The sequence below is a fragment of the Silurus meridionalis genome, chromosome 20 (genome assembly GCF_014805685.1).
Source record: "Silurus meridionalis isolate SWU-2019-XX chromosome 20, ASM1480568v1, whole genome shotgun sequence".
Lineage (NCBI taxonomy): Eukaryota > Metazoa > Chordata > Actinopteri > Siluriformes > Siluridae > Silurus > Silurus meridionalis.
In genome coordinates, this window is record NC_060903.1 from 15,610,706 (window position 1) to 15,628,205 (window position 17,500).

Here is a 17,500-nt window from a genome sequence, read left to right on the forward strand (position 1 = left end):
AAACAGCATGTAAAGTAAATGAAGAAAACTATGTTAAATATTGTGTGAAGTAAAGTATGTAAAGCAAATAAGTAAATTGTTTGTAAAGAATTGAGTAAAGCATGTCAAATAAGATAGCATGTAAAGAATATTAAGTAAATGTTAAGGTTTAAGTGAATTAAGTGAATGTAAAAAGTGAACAAAACAAATAACATTTTTTATATTTTTTATACTTTCAATTCAAGAACATATTACTATGTAAATAATATTACGTTTGAATGTAAAGTAAATAAGTGTGAGGTACAAAAACCTAATAAAGTAATGCAAATAAAAAGAATAATTTAAAGCAAATTATGCAAAGTAAATAAACAAAGTAGGTATTGATCAAAGCAAGGAACTGTATCAATAAAATTATTCAAATAAAAAGAATAAAGAAGTTAAGTTAGTACAAAAACACAATGAACTCTAACTACCAGTTGTGAGGATGCAGCCTGTGTCCTTTTTACTGTTATGTTTGTGTAAAACCTTTAGGCCACGATATGCTCTCTCTCTCTCTCTTACACACGCACACACACACACACACACACGCCCCCACCCACACCAGGAAGAGTCATGCCAGTGTGTTAATTACACTAACAAGCTAACATCTAATTATAGGTGATTTTGCATGAAGAACTTAATTATGTTAATTAACGCCAGGGCTCTAATTACAGATGTCTTCCAAAGTATGTGTGTGTGTGTGTGTGTGTGTGTGGCCAAAAGGTCACCCATTTCATTTGGCATTGGACGCCCACACGGAAGGGGCGTCTCTCACACACACATACACACACACACACACACTTTGGAAGACATCTGTAATTAAAACACAAGTAAACACAAGTGCCTACATTTAAAGCTGAATTATGAAGGCAAGAAGGTTTCACGTACACGTGTCTGTGTGTGTGTGTGTGTAAAACATCTAAAGCAATGGATTGGAATGGATTTTAGAATTACAAAGGAAATGCAGATTCCAGAGCGAGGGATGTGTACACACACACACACACACACACACACACACACACACACACACGACAGTGATCTGATAAACTTGTGTTTCCTTCAGTTTTATTCTTTTATGACGTGCAATCAAGCTAGCCACAGGTTTGATGCGTGCAGGTTCAGTATTTCGGTGTGTGTGTGTGTGTGTTTGTGTGTGCGCTGGTAAACGACGTAACACTTACAGATGAGAGAGGCCCTAGCAACTGTCTCTAAGCACCCCTCATCCCTGGAGTCTAATTGAGCAATCAGGAGACCATTAGAATTCCAATTAAACGCCCGATTATGTTTGATTGGGTTTGATTAATCCAGAGCCATGGGGACGGGGGTGTGTGTGTGTGTGTGTGTGTGTGTGTGTGTATATGAGGTATATGAGCGTGAGAGTCTGAGAGAGGAGAGTGTGTGGGATGGCAACAACTGGTTTGGGTTTAAGCAGGTGGATGCCCGTAATGCCACGTGTGCCAGAAAGGGAGGGAAGGAGGAAGACAGAGAAAAGAGGGAGAAGAAAAGGAAAGAAAAGAGAGAGAGAGAGAGAGAGAGAGAGAGAGAGAGAGAGAGAGAGAGAGCTTTATAGAGAGAAATTTCCTAATCAGCACTCTTTACTGCACTCTGGAGAGCCTACCTGAGCTTCTCCCTCCCTTTATTTACACACACACACACACACACACACACACACACACACACACACACACACACACACACACACGTGACCTAGATATCACGCTACACACACAGTAACAGAAAAGAAAAGAAGGATGAACAAAAGAAATAAGACAAAACCAAAGAAAAGTTGGATGAAAGAATGGGCAAAAGCGAAAGAAAAGAGAAAAAATAATTATAATAAAAAAGAAATTATTAATTTAAAAAAAAGAAAAGAAAAGAAGAGGAAAAAATATGAAGACAGGAAAAATTGAAGTACTTGGTCAGAATCAGAAAAATAAATTAAGGCGAAAACTAAAAGCAGTAAATGGAGAGAAGAAGGAGAAAAGGAAGGACCCAGACACACATGCAGGATGGATGGAATAAAAAAAAAGTAAGGGAAGGAAAAAAGAAGTAAAGAAATGGCAAAGAGAGAGAGAGCAAATAAAAGGCTATTAATAATCCAGCATGTCGCACATCAGTGGCACCTGGTGGCCAGTGAAGGAAGCGCACACCTATTAATCCTTTAATATTCGCATTAATATTAATGACTCCTTCACTTTAGCGCATACTTTCATTCCGTTTAAAAGTGCGGCCTGTCATTTTATAAAAACCAGTTCACTAAATTACAGCCCGCACCTTTGAAAGGGAATTAAAATGTCATTATAATATTTTTAGAATAAATAATTTATTCCCAAACCTCAACCAGGAACCTTCATCCTTATATTTCAGGGTTATTATTATTTAGTTGCTGTCATATGTTCAGACTGAGGCATGACTGGTTTGTATGTGAGTAAAACCTGAGGGTGTAAATGTGACTTAATATTTCCCAATTTCCTGGTGGTCCAGAGCAGGAAGTGCAGGATTACACGAGTTACAGGAAGAGACACAGAGTCACACTAAACTCTTCATTGAGGCACATCCACATCCACCCCCTGCACTATTGCCCCATATCACTCTCTCAGTCCCTATCAAACCCATTACCCTACTGCACCTCTATCACCCTACCCCATTACCCCAAACTCCTCCCCCTCCCCCATTGGGGTGACCATCACTATCACTATCACACTTCCCCATATACCATTAATATTCCTATTCCTAATCCCCCCTTCACTAAATCTCCCCTCCCCACTGTGATCTCATTCACACTGCAATCACCGCTAAATGATTTTGTACTTGCGATCAGATATTCTTATTTCGATCTTGTGTTTTAATTTGGAGTTGATCCCGATACAGTTGAAGAAGGATCCGTTTGTTTTGTTTTTTTTTTACCCCTCTTTTACCCCTCCTCCCTTCGGCCTGTCTGTCTTTCTCATATCCTGTGCAGCTCTGGCCAAATCCTCCAGGGCCGCTGCGACATTTCTCAGCTTTAGACCATTAGACTTTCATTTCCCCTGCACCACCCCCTCTTTTTCCCCATCGCTGCATCTGCTCATAACGCTCCTGTTGGTTTTCGGTTTCTCCCTCTCTCTCTCCCTCTCGCTCCATCTCCCTCCCTCCTTCTCTTCTATACCCTACCAGACGTGTTCTCTCGAGTGAGGAAAAGAGAAAGATGACAAAAAAGGTTTGCATGTGTTGAGAAAGTAGGGATGGCACACATCCCTCACATACACACATTCTCTCTCTCTCTCTCTCTCTCTCTCTCTCTCTCTATCAATCCATCCATCCATCCTGAGGCTTCATCCGGCCCTGCTCACTCGTTCACCCCCACTTCCTCTTTCCTGTATTTACGGTGATGGACCTGCTGTATAACTTTATAATCGCTTTTTTTTCTGGAGCTTGTGTGTGTGTGTGTGTGTGTGTGTGTGTGTGTGTGTGTGTGTGTGTGTGTGTGTCTTAATGAGCACCACTCCAAACCCTGTGTGACCAACTGCAACACCATTTCTCTACACTAACAGCAAAAAAACACACAGTGGGACAAAACAAACACACACACACACACACACACACACACACACACACACACACACACACACACACACACACACACGCAGGACGATTCAGACAAAAAAAAATATAGCAGAAGGGACTTGGGAGAGCACTTGGTCTGCTCTGCCCAGATGTGCACTGCTCTTGAACCCTTCATTATCCCGTGGGAGCTGTGTTCATATCGCACTCCGTGTGTGTGTGTCTGTGTGTGTGTGTGTGCGCGTGTGTACACACTCAGGGAGAACCCTATAGGATCGGCCGTGACTGGCTCTTAATGATTTAGCAGCAGTCGCCTATAAATAAAGCAGACGTGGCAGGAACCTCTGCTTCAGGGACGTCTGGAGGGATCACCCTGGCTCCAAATGAAGCTCATAACTCTCTCTACACACACACACACACACACACACACACACACACACACACACACACACACACACACACGAACGGACGCACAAGGGGTTTGGGAGAAAAAAAAATCTGGGATGTGGAAAAGCAGGCATCGAGTGATAAAGATTATATTAAGAGAGACTGGACTGTGTGTATATGTGTGTGTGTATATGTGTGTGTGTGTGTGTGTGTGTGTGTGTAAAGTATCCACCCTTTGTAACCCACTATAATATACATGTTCCACATACACTATTTGAGCAAAAGTTTGTGGACACCTTGCCATAAAATTATGTGCTTTCTTTGTACAAAAATACAGTCGGTAAAGAAATATATAAAATGCTCTTGTACATGAAGCAGCCACACGTGGCACGTGAGCCGTAAACTTTTTTCCATCGGGGTGTTTACGGTTGAGGCCCGAAAGCTGCTCGGGATCCTGGCAGGCAAAGCAGCCGTGCCCAGAGCAACCGATCAATACTCTATTAATCTTTAAAGGAGACAAAACGGTCGAGACGCAACAAGCAAACTGCTGCTGCTCACATACAGGGGCATGGACAGCATGAAAGAGCCAGCAAAGAGATAAACAGATTAAAAAAATACCGATATGAAGAGAAAAAGAGATGTGTGTGAGAGTGAGAGAGAGTGAGAGAGAGAGAGAGAGAGGGAGAGAGAGAGAGAGAGAGAGAGAAATGACCACAAAAAAGAGAAAGACAGAATGAGATACAATAGAAAAAAGAGAAATGAGGTTGTGACAAAGTTCCTCGACTACGTGATCATACACCAACACCTGGACCGATTCCGTATACCACCATTAACGAGGTACTGAAAGCGCTAAGAGGCCGGACTGACAGCAAATCTGCAGAAGTGCCATCTGGGGCTCACCGAGGCACAAAACATAGACTACCACATCGGCTGACCCAACGCCAAACACCAGGTTCAGACCCTCAAACAGGCACTCGCCAGTGAACTGGTTCTGAGGAACCCGGACTTTGATCGTCACTTCACCGTTCACACAGATGCCCCAGAAACAGAGCTGGGTGCCGTACTTTCGCAGGACTTTGAGCGAGAGGAACATACTGTGTGAGTAGGAAGTTGACTCCAGCAGAGCGAAAATACGCCGCAATGGAACGAGAAGCCCTAGCAATCAAGTGACCATAGAGGAACTCCAGTACTACCAAGCAGGGAGACACTTCACTCTAATAACCGATCATGCCCCGCTACAGTGAATGTCTAAAGCCAAAGACACTGTGACAACGGGAACCTGGCACATGGTTGCTGCAAGGATTACGCTCCGAACAAGACTGTGAACGGGGTGCTGAACGGACAGCGACCTTTTAGCACCAGTGTTTTGGAAAGCAGGCGAACACATGATGGTAAGGTGGGACAGAGGAATGAGACACGGCTGGTGACTGATCAAGCACACGGCTGCTCCTGACCATACTTTAGGATCCGGATGCACATAAAAGACGAAGAGATGTGCGAAAGAGCTCGTTCTGAACCTCAATGATGGAACCTATCTCTCTGTTTTCTCCCACGGGCAGCAGCAGCAGCTCTGGCAGCACACACACCTGGTCATGATTTCACTGTACAGAGATTGCGCAATAAACACCCTGCACCCTATTTCGGTCTACCGTCTGTGTGTTCAGCCTGATGAGGCGCTACAGCAAATATATTAAGTGTGTCTGGTGATTGTGTATGTAATAGTATAATATATAATATATGGTGTGTTTGCTGTTGAGACAGAAAGCCAGGAGCTCTGGGGGCTGGGATGCTCTCCCCTTGTGTTAAAGCTCTGCCGCATCGGCGCTGTGTCGCTGTGCTTCATCTGTCTGAGTGAGTCGTGATCCCACACCACACCGTTAATCACCTGGGCTAAAAATACAGCGCCATAAAGAGCTGTTTCCTGCACGCTGCACTCTGCCCGGTGACGGACTGAGGGAAAATAGGAAGAAGAAGAGAGGCCACTGACCTGGAGCACAGCTGTGTGTGTGTGTGTGTGTGTGTGTGTGTGTGTGTGTGTGTGCTCGGGCACAGTCAGTCTTACAGTCCGCTTGACACACAGCAGCAAGAGCGCCACACAGGCATCCGAATAAATCAAAGAACAGAACAGAAAGAATGAATAAAAGAACAAAAAAGAAAAACACAATCAAACAGACTTGAGAAAGAAGAGAGAGAGAGAGAGAGAGAGAGAGAGAGAAATGAAAGACGGAACAAATAAACAAACGAACAAACATAAATAAGAGAGAGGCACGACCGAGAAAAGACACACGAACAAACAAAACAAAGAAAGGGACAGAATGACAGGGAGTGAAACAATGAGGGTGAAATGATGGAAAAGAGAGAGAGGCTGAATGATGGAGAGAACATAAGAGAGTGAATGGATGAAAAAAAATGAACAAACCCATGGAAGAAAAAAGAAGATAAAACAGAGACAGAGAGAGAGAAAGAAAGAGAGTGTGTAGAGAGATGAGTGTATGACGCACCTGCCTTGTAGCTCCGCCTACCAATACATCTCTCTTACTCACACACACACACACACACACACACACACACACACACACACACACACACACACACACATTCCAGCACAGGTGAGGAGTGTGTGTGTCAGAACTAATTGATTTGGTTTTGTGGTTTATTCAAGATCCCTCAACATGCATAAACATGCACATGCACACACGTGCGCACACACACACACGTGCGCACACACACACACACACAAAGAGTGAGAAAGATAACAAGAAGGCAGATATTGATGTATTGTGAGTAGGTCGATTTTACTAATGGACAGATACTGAGAGGAAAAAAACGTCCAAATATTACCCACTGTCCACACACACACACACACACACACACACACACTCCTGACATCATTAAACACTGGTTCATTTGTCAGGAAAAATACTAAAATAGTGAGGAAAAAAATAGCCAAAGAATATAAAAACAAACAAAAGAGAATAAAGGAATAACATTAGGAAGGAGGAAGAATGAAAGGAAAGATGAAAGGCTTTTAAATAAATTATCAAGGAAAGAGCAAACAGTACAAAGGGTATAAAGAAAAGAAGGGAATGAATAAAGAAAGAAAGAAAGAAAGAAGGTAAAAAATATGGAATGGAAGGAAATTTGTAAAATGTATAAAAGAATGAAATGAGAGAAAAAGACTGAAAAGAAACAAAGAAAAGAAGGAAAGAGAGAGAGATGAAGAGAGACACTGTTTAAATGCTATAACTCTAAAATCAATCTGTCAATCACTGTTGTTCCTGCCCACAAAGCCAATGTGACTATTCAGAGCAGTCATTCAGTCGCTTTATTGTGTAGTAATAATCGATCATCACCTTCATCTACAAGTACTGAGTGTGCCTCTGTGTGTGTGCGTGTGTGTGTGTGTGTGTGTGTATTCTGTCCTTGGCAAATATTTATCAGTGTTGGATGGTGAAATAGGGATGAACACAATGCCCAATCGATTCATATGAATCAGAATGCGAATGTGTGTGAGCGAGAGAGAGGAAGAAAGTGTGTATGTGTGTGTGTGTGTGTCTTGTGATGCTCCCTGAGAGGAAATCATATTAAGAGGCACTTTGCAGCTCACTAGAAGGCTTGTGATGTTAACACACACACCAGACTGGATCAATCCCATTTTACTAGTCAGTTCTCTGTTTTTTCTGTGTGTGTGTGTGTGTGTGTGTGTGTGTGTGTGTCTGCGCACACGTGTGCACGCAAGCGTAAAAACCCGAAAAAGGCCTGCCAAACTCCCACGGCATTTCCGTGACCTGGAAGTAGAAGTGGGTTATCTACTCTGGAACGCTGTTCTGTTTCAGAAAAAACACGGGGAAAAATGTACAGAAATCCTTCCTGCTAAATGAAACTGTCTGTAATGTGAAAGGAAGAAAGAATGAAAAATAAAAAATTAAAAGAAAAAGCCAAGAAAGAAAAAAGTCGAAAAAGAAAAACGACAAAAAGAGTAGAATCAGGATGCCAAAATGAAATGAAGACTGGCGCGTGTGTGTGTGTGTGTGTGTGCACTCTTGCTTTCTGCACTTCATGTGTGACAAAAGGAGATGTATGGCCGGATGTCTTGTAGAGGAACACACACTTCCGCTTTACTTGACACCGGCTCCCAGATGTCAAGGTGCGCGTATAAAAGCGCACACACACACACACACAAAGAGTGAGAAAGATAACAAGAAGGCAGATATTGATGTATTGTGAGTAGGTCGATTTTACTAATGGACAGATACTGAGAGGAAAAAACGTCCAAATATTACCCACTGTCCACACACACACACACACACACACACACACCCACACTCCTGACATCATTAAACACTGGTTCATTTGTCAGGAAAAATACTAAAATAGTGAGGAAAAAATAGCCAAAGAATATAAAAACAAACAAAAGAGAATAAAGGAATAACATTAGGAAGGAGGAAGAATGAAAGGAAAGATGAAAGGCTTTTAAATAAATTATCAAGGAAAGAGCAAACAGTACAAAGGGTATAAAGAAAAGAAGGGAATGAATAAAGAAAGAAAGAAAGAAAGAAGGTAAAAAATATGGAATGGAAGGAAATTTGTAAAATGTATAAAAGAATGAAATGAGAGAAAAAGACTGAAAAGAAACAAAGAAAAAAGAAGGAAAGAGAGAGAGATGAAGAGAGAGACACTGTTTAAATGCTATAACTCTAAAATCAATCTGTCAATCACTGTTGTTCCTGCCCACAAAGCCAATGTGACTATTCAGAGCAGTCATTCAGTCGCTTTATTGTGTAGTAATAATCGATCATCACCTTCATCTACAAGTACTGAGTGTGCCTCTGTGTGTGTGTGTGTGTGTGTGTGTGTGTGTGTATTCTGTCCTTGGCAAATATTTATCAGTGTTGGATGGTGAAATAGGGATGAACACAATGCCCAATCGATTCATATGAATCAGAATGCGAATGTGTGTGAGCGAGAGAGAGGAAGAAAGTGTGTATGTGTGTGTGTGTGTGTCTTGTGATGCTCCCTGAGAGGAAATCATATTAAGAGGCACTTTGCAGCTCACTAGAAGGCTTGTGATGTTAACACACACACCAGACTGGATCAATCCCATTTTACTAGTCAGTTCTCTGTTTTTTTCTGTGTGTGTGTGTGTGTGTGTGTGTGTGTGTGTGTGTGTCTGCGCACACGTGTGCACGCAAGCGTAAAAACCCGAAAAAGGCCTGCCAAACTCCCACGGCATTTCCGTGACCTGGAAGTAGAAGTGGGTTATCTACTCTGGAACGCTGTTCTGTTTCAGAAAAAACACGGGGAAAAATGTACAGAAATCCTTCCTGCTAAATGAAACTGTCTGTAATGTGAAAGGAAGAAAGAATGAAAAATAAAAAAAAATTAAAAGAAAAAGCCAAGAAAGAAAAAAAGTCGAAAAAGAAAAAAACGACAAAAAGAGTAGAATCAGGATGCCAAAATGAAATGAAGACTGGCGCGTGTGTGTGTGTGTGTGTGTGCACTCTTGCTTTCTGCACTTCATGTGTGACAAAAGGAGATGTATGGCCGGATGTCTTGTAGAGGAACACACACTTCCGCTTTACTTGACACCGGCTCCCAGATGTCAAGGTGCGCGTATAAAAGCGCACACACACACACACAAAGTGAGATACTTTCACATAATAAACCAAATAAAGGGATTCAGTGAAGTGGAGGAAAAAGAAAACAATAGAGGGAAAGAGAAAGAAAGAAAGAAAGAAAGAAAGAAAGAAAGAAAGAAAGAAAGAAAGAACAGAATAAATTAAAAAACAACCAAACAAACATTTCAACAATTAACTAAACTAACAACAAAATCAACAAAAGGAGAAAATTAAAAATGAAGGAAACAAACAAATAAATAAAACAACGAAACAAATATATGAAAAAAGAAAGGAAAATAAACAAACAAGAAAAGAAAGAAAGAAAGAATTGAAAAAATATTAACAAAAGAACAAATTGTGGAACAAATTAAAAGAAAACTAATGAACAGAAGGAAAACTGATAAACAAATAAATGTAAATGAGCCACAAAAGAGAAAGAAGACTCAAAAAGTAAAGGGAAGAAAAGCTGGAAAGCAGGATGTTCGAGGGCCAAGCACTCAGTGAGCCGCACTTTCACAGCTGCTGAACAAGAAGAACTGATCTCGCAAACAAACAACTAAAACAAACAAAATAATTTTTTTTCATATAAATAAACATATACAAATAAATAGAATTAACAGATAAAACAAAGGAAAAAATGAAGAAAAATTACAGACAAAAACCAAACAAACAAAAGAAACATAAAACTGAGAGTGAAGGCAAATGTAATAAAGTAAGTAAAGAAAGTAATAAAGCAAACGAAAGCTGTGGTTTTGACCAATCAGAAGAGAGAGAACTCCACAGTGCTGTGGTGAAGCGATTACTATCATTATGAGGACACTGGGATGATTTGCATATTGCCAGCGAGTCTGCGGTGAGCCGGAATGCTGTTAACATTCTGCTCTTTGTTTTCCTGTCACGCTACAAGTCCTCAACGTCTTACATCATACTATCATACTGTCAATTACTGCGCTGCTCACAGCCACAACTCGTTTTCATTTCCCTTTCCCTTACTCTAATAGCTCCAGACCAACAAATAATGTCCATTTATCACCAAGAACAACAACAACAACAATAAAGTCCAATAGTGAGGACAATAGTCAGTAGACAGTGCAGTAGTCGACCCAGACGTTTGTCTTAAAGTCTAGTTCAGTAGTCAGTTTCACTGATATCCATTCAGTAATCCCTCTAGTAGTCCATATCCAATAGTTCGGCTTCTATTAAGCCAGAATTTCACTCCAGTAGTTCAGTACTCAGTTGTCATTAATAAGTCTAGAATTTAGTAGTCAGCCTTATACTCAGTCCAGTTTTAAGGCTAAAGGTAATCAGCCATTACTCAGCAGTCAGTAATCAGCCCTGTAGCCAGACATTAGCCCAGTATTCAGTCGTCAATTCAGTTCAGTTCAGAAGTCAGTCCAGTAATCAGTTCAGTATTTGATCCAGCTGCTATTCCAGTAGTCAGCGCAGTAGTCAGTGTGGTAGTGCAGAGTAATAACTAGCAGTGTTGATGCTGTTAAATAACTGACCTAAACACATCGAAACAACATCCACAACTGTGCAGTAATGAATTCACACAGCGCAGTGCAGCCCAGCCAGGAGTGTGTGTATGATTTCGGAGGAACAGTAGGAGTGTGTGTTAGGATTATAGGATTATACATAAAAGCAAACTGTTGCCAGATGTGGCCTGAAATGTATTTTTTATGTTTTGGTCAAAGCCACAACACGATCACTACACTTTTACTTCACTAAATAGCTGATGTGGACCAGTGGGTGCTGATAAAGCTGTGTGTGGTATGTGTGTGGTATTGTGTGTGTGTGATAGAAAGAATAGGCTGATAGAACAATTTCTGATCATGTCATAAAGCCACAAACTTGGCTGATCACCAATCTGATGTGTGTGTGTGTGTTAAACATAGTGCTGGTTGTATGTATGTGTGTGTGGCACGTCTGAGTGTGTGTGGCGCGTGCCCTCTGGGCTCACGTAGCTATAATTATGCCTGCCAGTAAGCTGGGTGGTACCCGCCCTGAAATAGGCCGCGGGCAAGCAGCGGGCAGACACAGCATTCCTGTGTGACAGGCAGACTGAAGGGGAGGAGCTCGCTCTCAGACCACACACACACACACACACACACACACACACACACACACACACACACACACACACACACACGCTCAAAAACAGCATTAACACAACACCCACACTAACAAAGCACATTTTCAGGATCAGTGTGCATTAACAGTGGAAAGGAACGTTTTGTTATTTACTGTATAACACAAAGAGAGAGAGAGAGAGAGAGAGAGAGAGAGAGAGAGAGAGAGAGAGAGAGATTAACATTGAAGCAAAGTTCTCTTTTACTTTGCACGTCTTGTTTTGCGATTAAAGTTGATCACGACATTAAGAGAGAAAGAGAGAAAGTGAGAGAGTGTGAGAGAGAGAAAAGGAAAAGAAGAAAGACACAGACGACCTCAAGCAGACATGAGAAACAGAAAAAGGAAAACAGGGCCAGACTAAGTGAGGGAGAGAAGACGAGGAAAAACAAAACAAGATACAGAAAAAGAGACTCACATTAAGGACGAAGGGAAAGAGTGAGAGACAGCAAAAAGAGAGCTGGCGATGGGAGGTGAGTAAGTGTGGAAGTGTGAAAGAGAGAATGAGAATGAGGCAGAAGGAGATGGAGAGAGGGAAAACAGGGAAAAGGAGAGGAGCAAAATGAAAACTATAGAGAGAGAAAAAGAAAGAGACAGAGCATGAGAGCGTGAAATAAAGAATGAGAGAGAGCAGCCCTGAACGACAGAAGAACAGAAAAAACTGAGTAAGAGAGTGACAAAGAAATAAAGGAAAAAGATGAAGAAAGAAGTGTAGAAAGAAATAGATAGATTGATAAATAGATTTACAGACAGACGATAGACAGACAGACGGACGGATGGACGGACGGACGACAGACAGACAGACAGACAGACAGAGTGGTTTATTGGAAAAGACAGTGGGAAGAACATGATCTCAGGCAGAGTCACCAAATGTGAATGGAAAAAACCATCCCATCTTATGGGGGACAGAAGGAATGTTCCACTCCTTCAGTCCAAGACTCTCATGTGTGCATAAAGGATGACAGTTCCACCCGGGTGAAGAGCTCTGCATGAAGTACACACTCAATCTCTATCCTAATGTATCCTACAGTCCAATGGACACGTGTGTGTGTGTGTGTGTGTGTGTGTGCTCATCAGCGCTCGCTGTAGTATTGTGGTTTCACTTCGCCGCTCGCAAACAGAGACGCTGCGTTCTCCGTTTAAAACGGCATTTGACTGTCAGCGTCTGCTGTGTGCGCTTTTCTCTGCTTCACTTACTTCGCCGTGGATTCCTCGTCGTACTTGGTCTTCAGGTCGAACAGCTCCACCTGGGTGGTTTCGAGCACTGCGGACACAAACGCAAGAAGGGGGGGGGGGGGAGTCAGAAAGGAAACTCTCGCTCGACCTCATGGCCGTGATGGGCCGTGCGTGCGTGTGTGTGTATTAGTAGTGTGGTGGAGCTGCGGACCGTATGGTGGCCAAACCATCACACGTGATTATTATCGCTATTTTAGTTTTCACTACTGGTTAGGAAAAGGCATGCGGCTCGGCTCGGCTTCGAAGTGGAAATCGATCCCGGGACTGAAACGGAACGCCGCTCTGTCACAACATATGATTACGGAATGAAATGCTTGGCTGGTGCGGGAAGAGCACGGGGCAAATACACTATAGTATTGGGACACCTGACTTTTTTTTGCAGCAACATGTCAACTTCTTTTCCGAGCTGTTAGCACAAAAATGGAGGCCCACAATTCTCCAGGGATGTTTCTCAGGACTCAGTAGTGATGAGTCGTTTATGAACGATTCGTTCATTTTGAAAGATTTGATTCTTTTTGAACGATTTGTTCAATTGACTCAGAAGAACATTAAAAAAAAAAGAAACACTGCTAAAAGATTTTAGCATTTTACTTCATGATCTGTAAACCAGCCAATCGGAATCTTTTGAGGGCGGAGCTTTCGGTAGGTTTCTTGTGCTTTATTTGAAAAAAGCCTGGTACCTGTTTGTAGACTTTGAGCTTTGTGTTCTGCTTCTTCCAACCTGGAGGCCATCGATTCCTGCGACTCCTGCAACTTCCTGTCACGGTGGAGTAAAAAAAACAAAAGAAAAAAAAACAAAACAAAGAAGGAAACAGACAAGAAAAAGTTACACACACACACACACACACACACACACACACACACACACACACACAGCAACTTTGTTTAGTCTCTGCCTCGCAGTTTAAGTGAATTTTTACTGTATATTCATTATTAAAACTGAAAAACATCATTGCCAGGGGTATAAAATAAAATAAAATAAATAAATAAATTGAGTTAGCGCAATGTCACCGTGGCTCCTCGCTCCGTAACGGAAATACAATATTGTAGAGTTTTTTTATTAAATTTTTTGTTTTGTTTTTAGTAAAATTGCTGCCACTTCCGTTGTTTTTTTTTGAGTCTTAGAAGAGACTATATATATATATATATACATTTTGATTTATATCAAACTATTAATCATGATTTTGGATTTTTTTTTACGCTTTATTATTTTATACAATTGAATATAATAATATTTGATAAATATATACATTTATATTACAGTCAACCCCCTCGACAATTTGCAGTTCAGAAAATTTGCGAGTTCTCAATTGGATCCTAACGACGAGTTATTATACGGATTATATTTAAATTCGCCAGGAATAACATTTTACACTTTTAATAACAAATTCCATACAATTTGTTGTGGTGTGGATAAACTGCTCTGGAGGTTTTTAAAGCCTGATAGACTTTATTATCAGGGCCACACAGCTGAGCAATGTTTGCAAACATCATTTCAGAATCCAGACTCCCAAATATACACCCCCTGAAGCTGTTCACCAGATTCCGCAGATGCCTTTCTGTATTTTTAGACAAAGAAACTTTACCATATACGAGTTGAAGAGTGATCGATAACCTGTCACGCACTTATTTCTAGCTTCTGTATACAGTTGATAAGGTTAGTTTCCTTATAGTAGTGTTTCCCGAGCTTTGAATAGTGTACTCCGTTTTAACATGCACTCATCCCCCCCCCCCAATCTCACTTAGTCGTGCATACACACACATATTTCACCCTCACAGGAAGTTGGCTGACCAGACAGGAAGAGGACTGGATCCTGACGCAGAGGAAGTACGCAAAATCCAACGGCACAATTGATTAAATATGGATACTGTTACCATGCTGAAGTAAAAAATAAAAAAAAAATGCCCATTTATGGACACATTTATTCTTGGCAACTCGCCTCAATTTCTTTGGAAACACGAGAACTGAAACGGGCCTGTCTCAAAATACTATTCTAGTGTCCTAACTGCCTATGTGTGTGTATATATATATATATATATATATATATATATATATATATATATATATATATATATATATATATATATATGCCATCATACATCTCCAGATGTGATCCTTCTTCAAGTTTGTTTAGTGACTTAAGCAGCTGTTTGGTTTTTTTTCCCTTTCAAAGCAGCGGTTTGGCTTCACGGATATGCCAGAAACCGGGTCAGGACTGTGTGCGTGGTGGTGCGATCCGCTTAAACTAATTGGTCTGGTGTGGTGAGTCTCCATTTCTATTGGTAGGAGTCTCAAGCTGGTGGTGGTTGTGTGTTGCTGTGAGGAATGTTTTCTACTAAAATCCCCCACAATTCACCCTGACTACTAGCATGCTATTGAGCACAAGTCGTCTCAAAGTAGTTCGAGGAACATGGCGGTAATTTCACTGGCCTTGCTAACCTTAGACGTGCGTTCGATTGGATGAATTGCATGCCCCACAAAGATCTGTCGATCCGAATCTCACTAGCCAATGAGAGTAAATCGCTCGTAGCCCCGCCCCCTATACAAGCTTATCTGCTAGAAATTGCAAATAAAACCTCGGAATTCGTGTCCAGTGCGCTTGTGCGAAAGTTTGCGCACCCTCAGTATGACGTAAAAGCCGCTTTATTTGAAATAAATCCCCTCCCTAACGCGTGTACCCATAACCTTACGAATCAGGAAACGAACCGAAGCTCGTTTTGACACATAACCGTCCCTGAGACTGCTTTCACTCCTTTTTCATTACATTAGTAAACAAAATAATGATGTCATCCCTGCTCGAGAGAAGTATAATGAAATTATTCTATTACGCTTTTATGGTTAATGAAATAAAATCTGCTGCTCACTCAATTTTCCAGAAATACGTGAGTCATTTTCCTTCTTTATTGCCATCTCTCATCCCAAAATAAAAATAAATAAATAAAACAGCAGGATGCGCGTATGTGTCCAACACACCTCTCTTTCTCTGCATAGTCGTTGTGGAGCTGCTGCTCTTTCTCCTGTGCCAGGTTCTCCGCCTGGTTCTTTAGGGTCTGTTCGTATTCCCGGATCTTCTCTTTAAGTGCTTTAATAGTGACCTCTGTTAAAAATAAAATACACACACAACCCCAGTTAGTGATAAAAGTACAACATCTCGTCTTGTAACGCAATAAACATATTTACTGTCTGCCTGAATACTTCATTCTGATTGGCTGGCAGGACCGCAGTCATCTATTAAAAGCACATCTAGTCCGTTTAATGCTAGTAACAAGCAGTAACATCACAGTAGAGATCACAATATCACTTTTTATTACTTAACTGTTAGATTTTACGAGATTAAAGAGAGGGGGGGGGGGGGTCGTTAGTCGGCATCGGCCAGAGAATATAAAATAACTAAGCACTCGGATAAAAAAAAGTTTTGAAAACAGTAACGCGTTCATTCTACTTTCCAAAACCGAATATAATGAAAAGTCGCGAGCACGGACTATACACCAAAGGTAAATGAGAAGTGAAAGCTGGAGCTGAGGAAACATTTCTCTCCTCCGCGTCAGACGCGTTTCCTATTCGGAGAGCAGTCGAGGCGAACGCAAGGAAATAAACTCGAAGACGAAATGCTGAGTCGGGTTACAACGGCGTAACCTTACAATAATAATCCTTTATAAACAGGACAACCGGAAGGAGGCGAAATGCATCTGCTCACGTCCGCTTGTGCGCTTCATTGCCGCGTTATAGAAAGTCTTCGGGGAAATAAACGCTTTAATGTCCTGCGTGCGTTTCGGAATTTCTTTTACTTATTTCTTTTTTCAACTGCAGCGCTGAAGCGTTTTCAAAGCTGGTAAAAAAAAATTAATTTCAAACCACTGGTTCATATCAATAACACAGTATCGTATTGTACGTATGTATGTATAATCTATTATATATTATACATACATATATTATAAAAAAAACTCACCCCTCACATTTCAGCAATCATTTTAGTATATGTTCTCAAAGGACAATAATATAGAAATGAAACTTGGATATATTTTAGTCAATGTGCACCTTCTATACCAGCACAGTTTTACTGTCCTAGTAATTATTATCTATAAACAGTCATTATTGTCTAAATAACTACCCACAAATGTGTGTGTGAGTGTGCATTTTATATATATATATATATATATATATATATATAAAAATAATGTAAGCCTGTTGATTGAGTTACACTCTCCATAGAGATACTAGATCACAAATCCCGCTCTCAGTCTCACACACACACACACACACACCCCAAACACACACACACACACACGATTAGAAAAGCGCATCTGTGAGACAAAGTTGCTCATAGCCACTGATTGAGTGCTTCGGAGTGCAAGTGTGTGAAAGAATCGGTGTGTGTTACATGAGAGAGAGAGAGAGAGAGAGAGAGAGAGAGAGAGAGAGAGAAAGTGTGAAGGAGAGCGGCTCTGTGTGTTCACGTGTGATTTAAACTGCTGCCTTGCAGGTCTGACACATAATCAATGGGAGCAGCTCCCTTTGGAGGCCTTTTCGCCCATAACTGCTAAATTGAACTTTAAACATTTAAGTTGGG

General features: G+C 41.1%; 1 protein-coding gene across 5 annotated transcripts in view; it reads right to left on the reverse strand.

The window, feature by feature from the left end:
- Nucleotides 1–17,500, reverse strand: part of LOC124403096 (protein CASP-like) — a 139,462-nt gene that overhangs the window by 46,297 nt on the left and 75,665 nt on the right. For 4 of the 5 annotated variants that reach the window (XM_046876686.1, XM_046876681.1, XM_046876683.1 and 1 more), the window contains exons 6-8: nt 15,904–16,027; nt 13,610–13,686; nt 12,891–12,957 (exon numbers count right to left, since the gene is read on the reverse strand). In XM_046876686.1, coding sequence (XP_046732642.1) covers nt 12,891–12,957; nt 13,610–13,686; nt 15,904–16,027 — 268 coding nt within the window. Of the gene's footprint in view, nt 1–452; nt 579–12,890; nt 12,958–13,609; nt 13,687–15,903; nt 16,028–17,500 lie in introns of those variants that run through there. The other variant, XM_046876685.1, reaches the window with a different exon arrangement.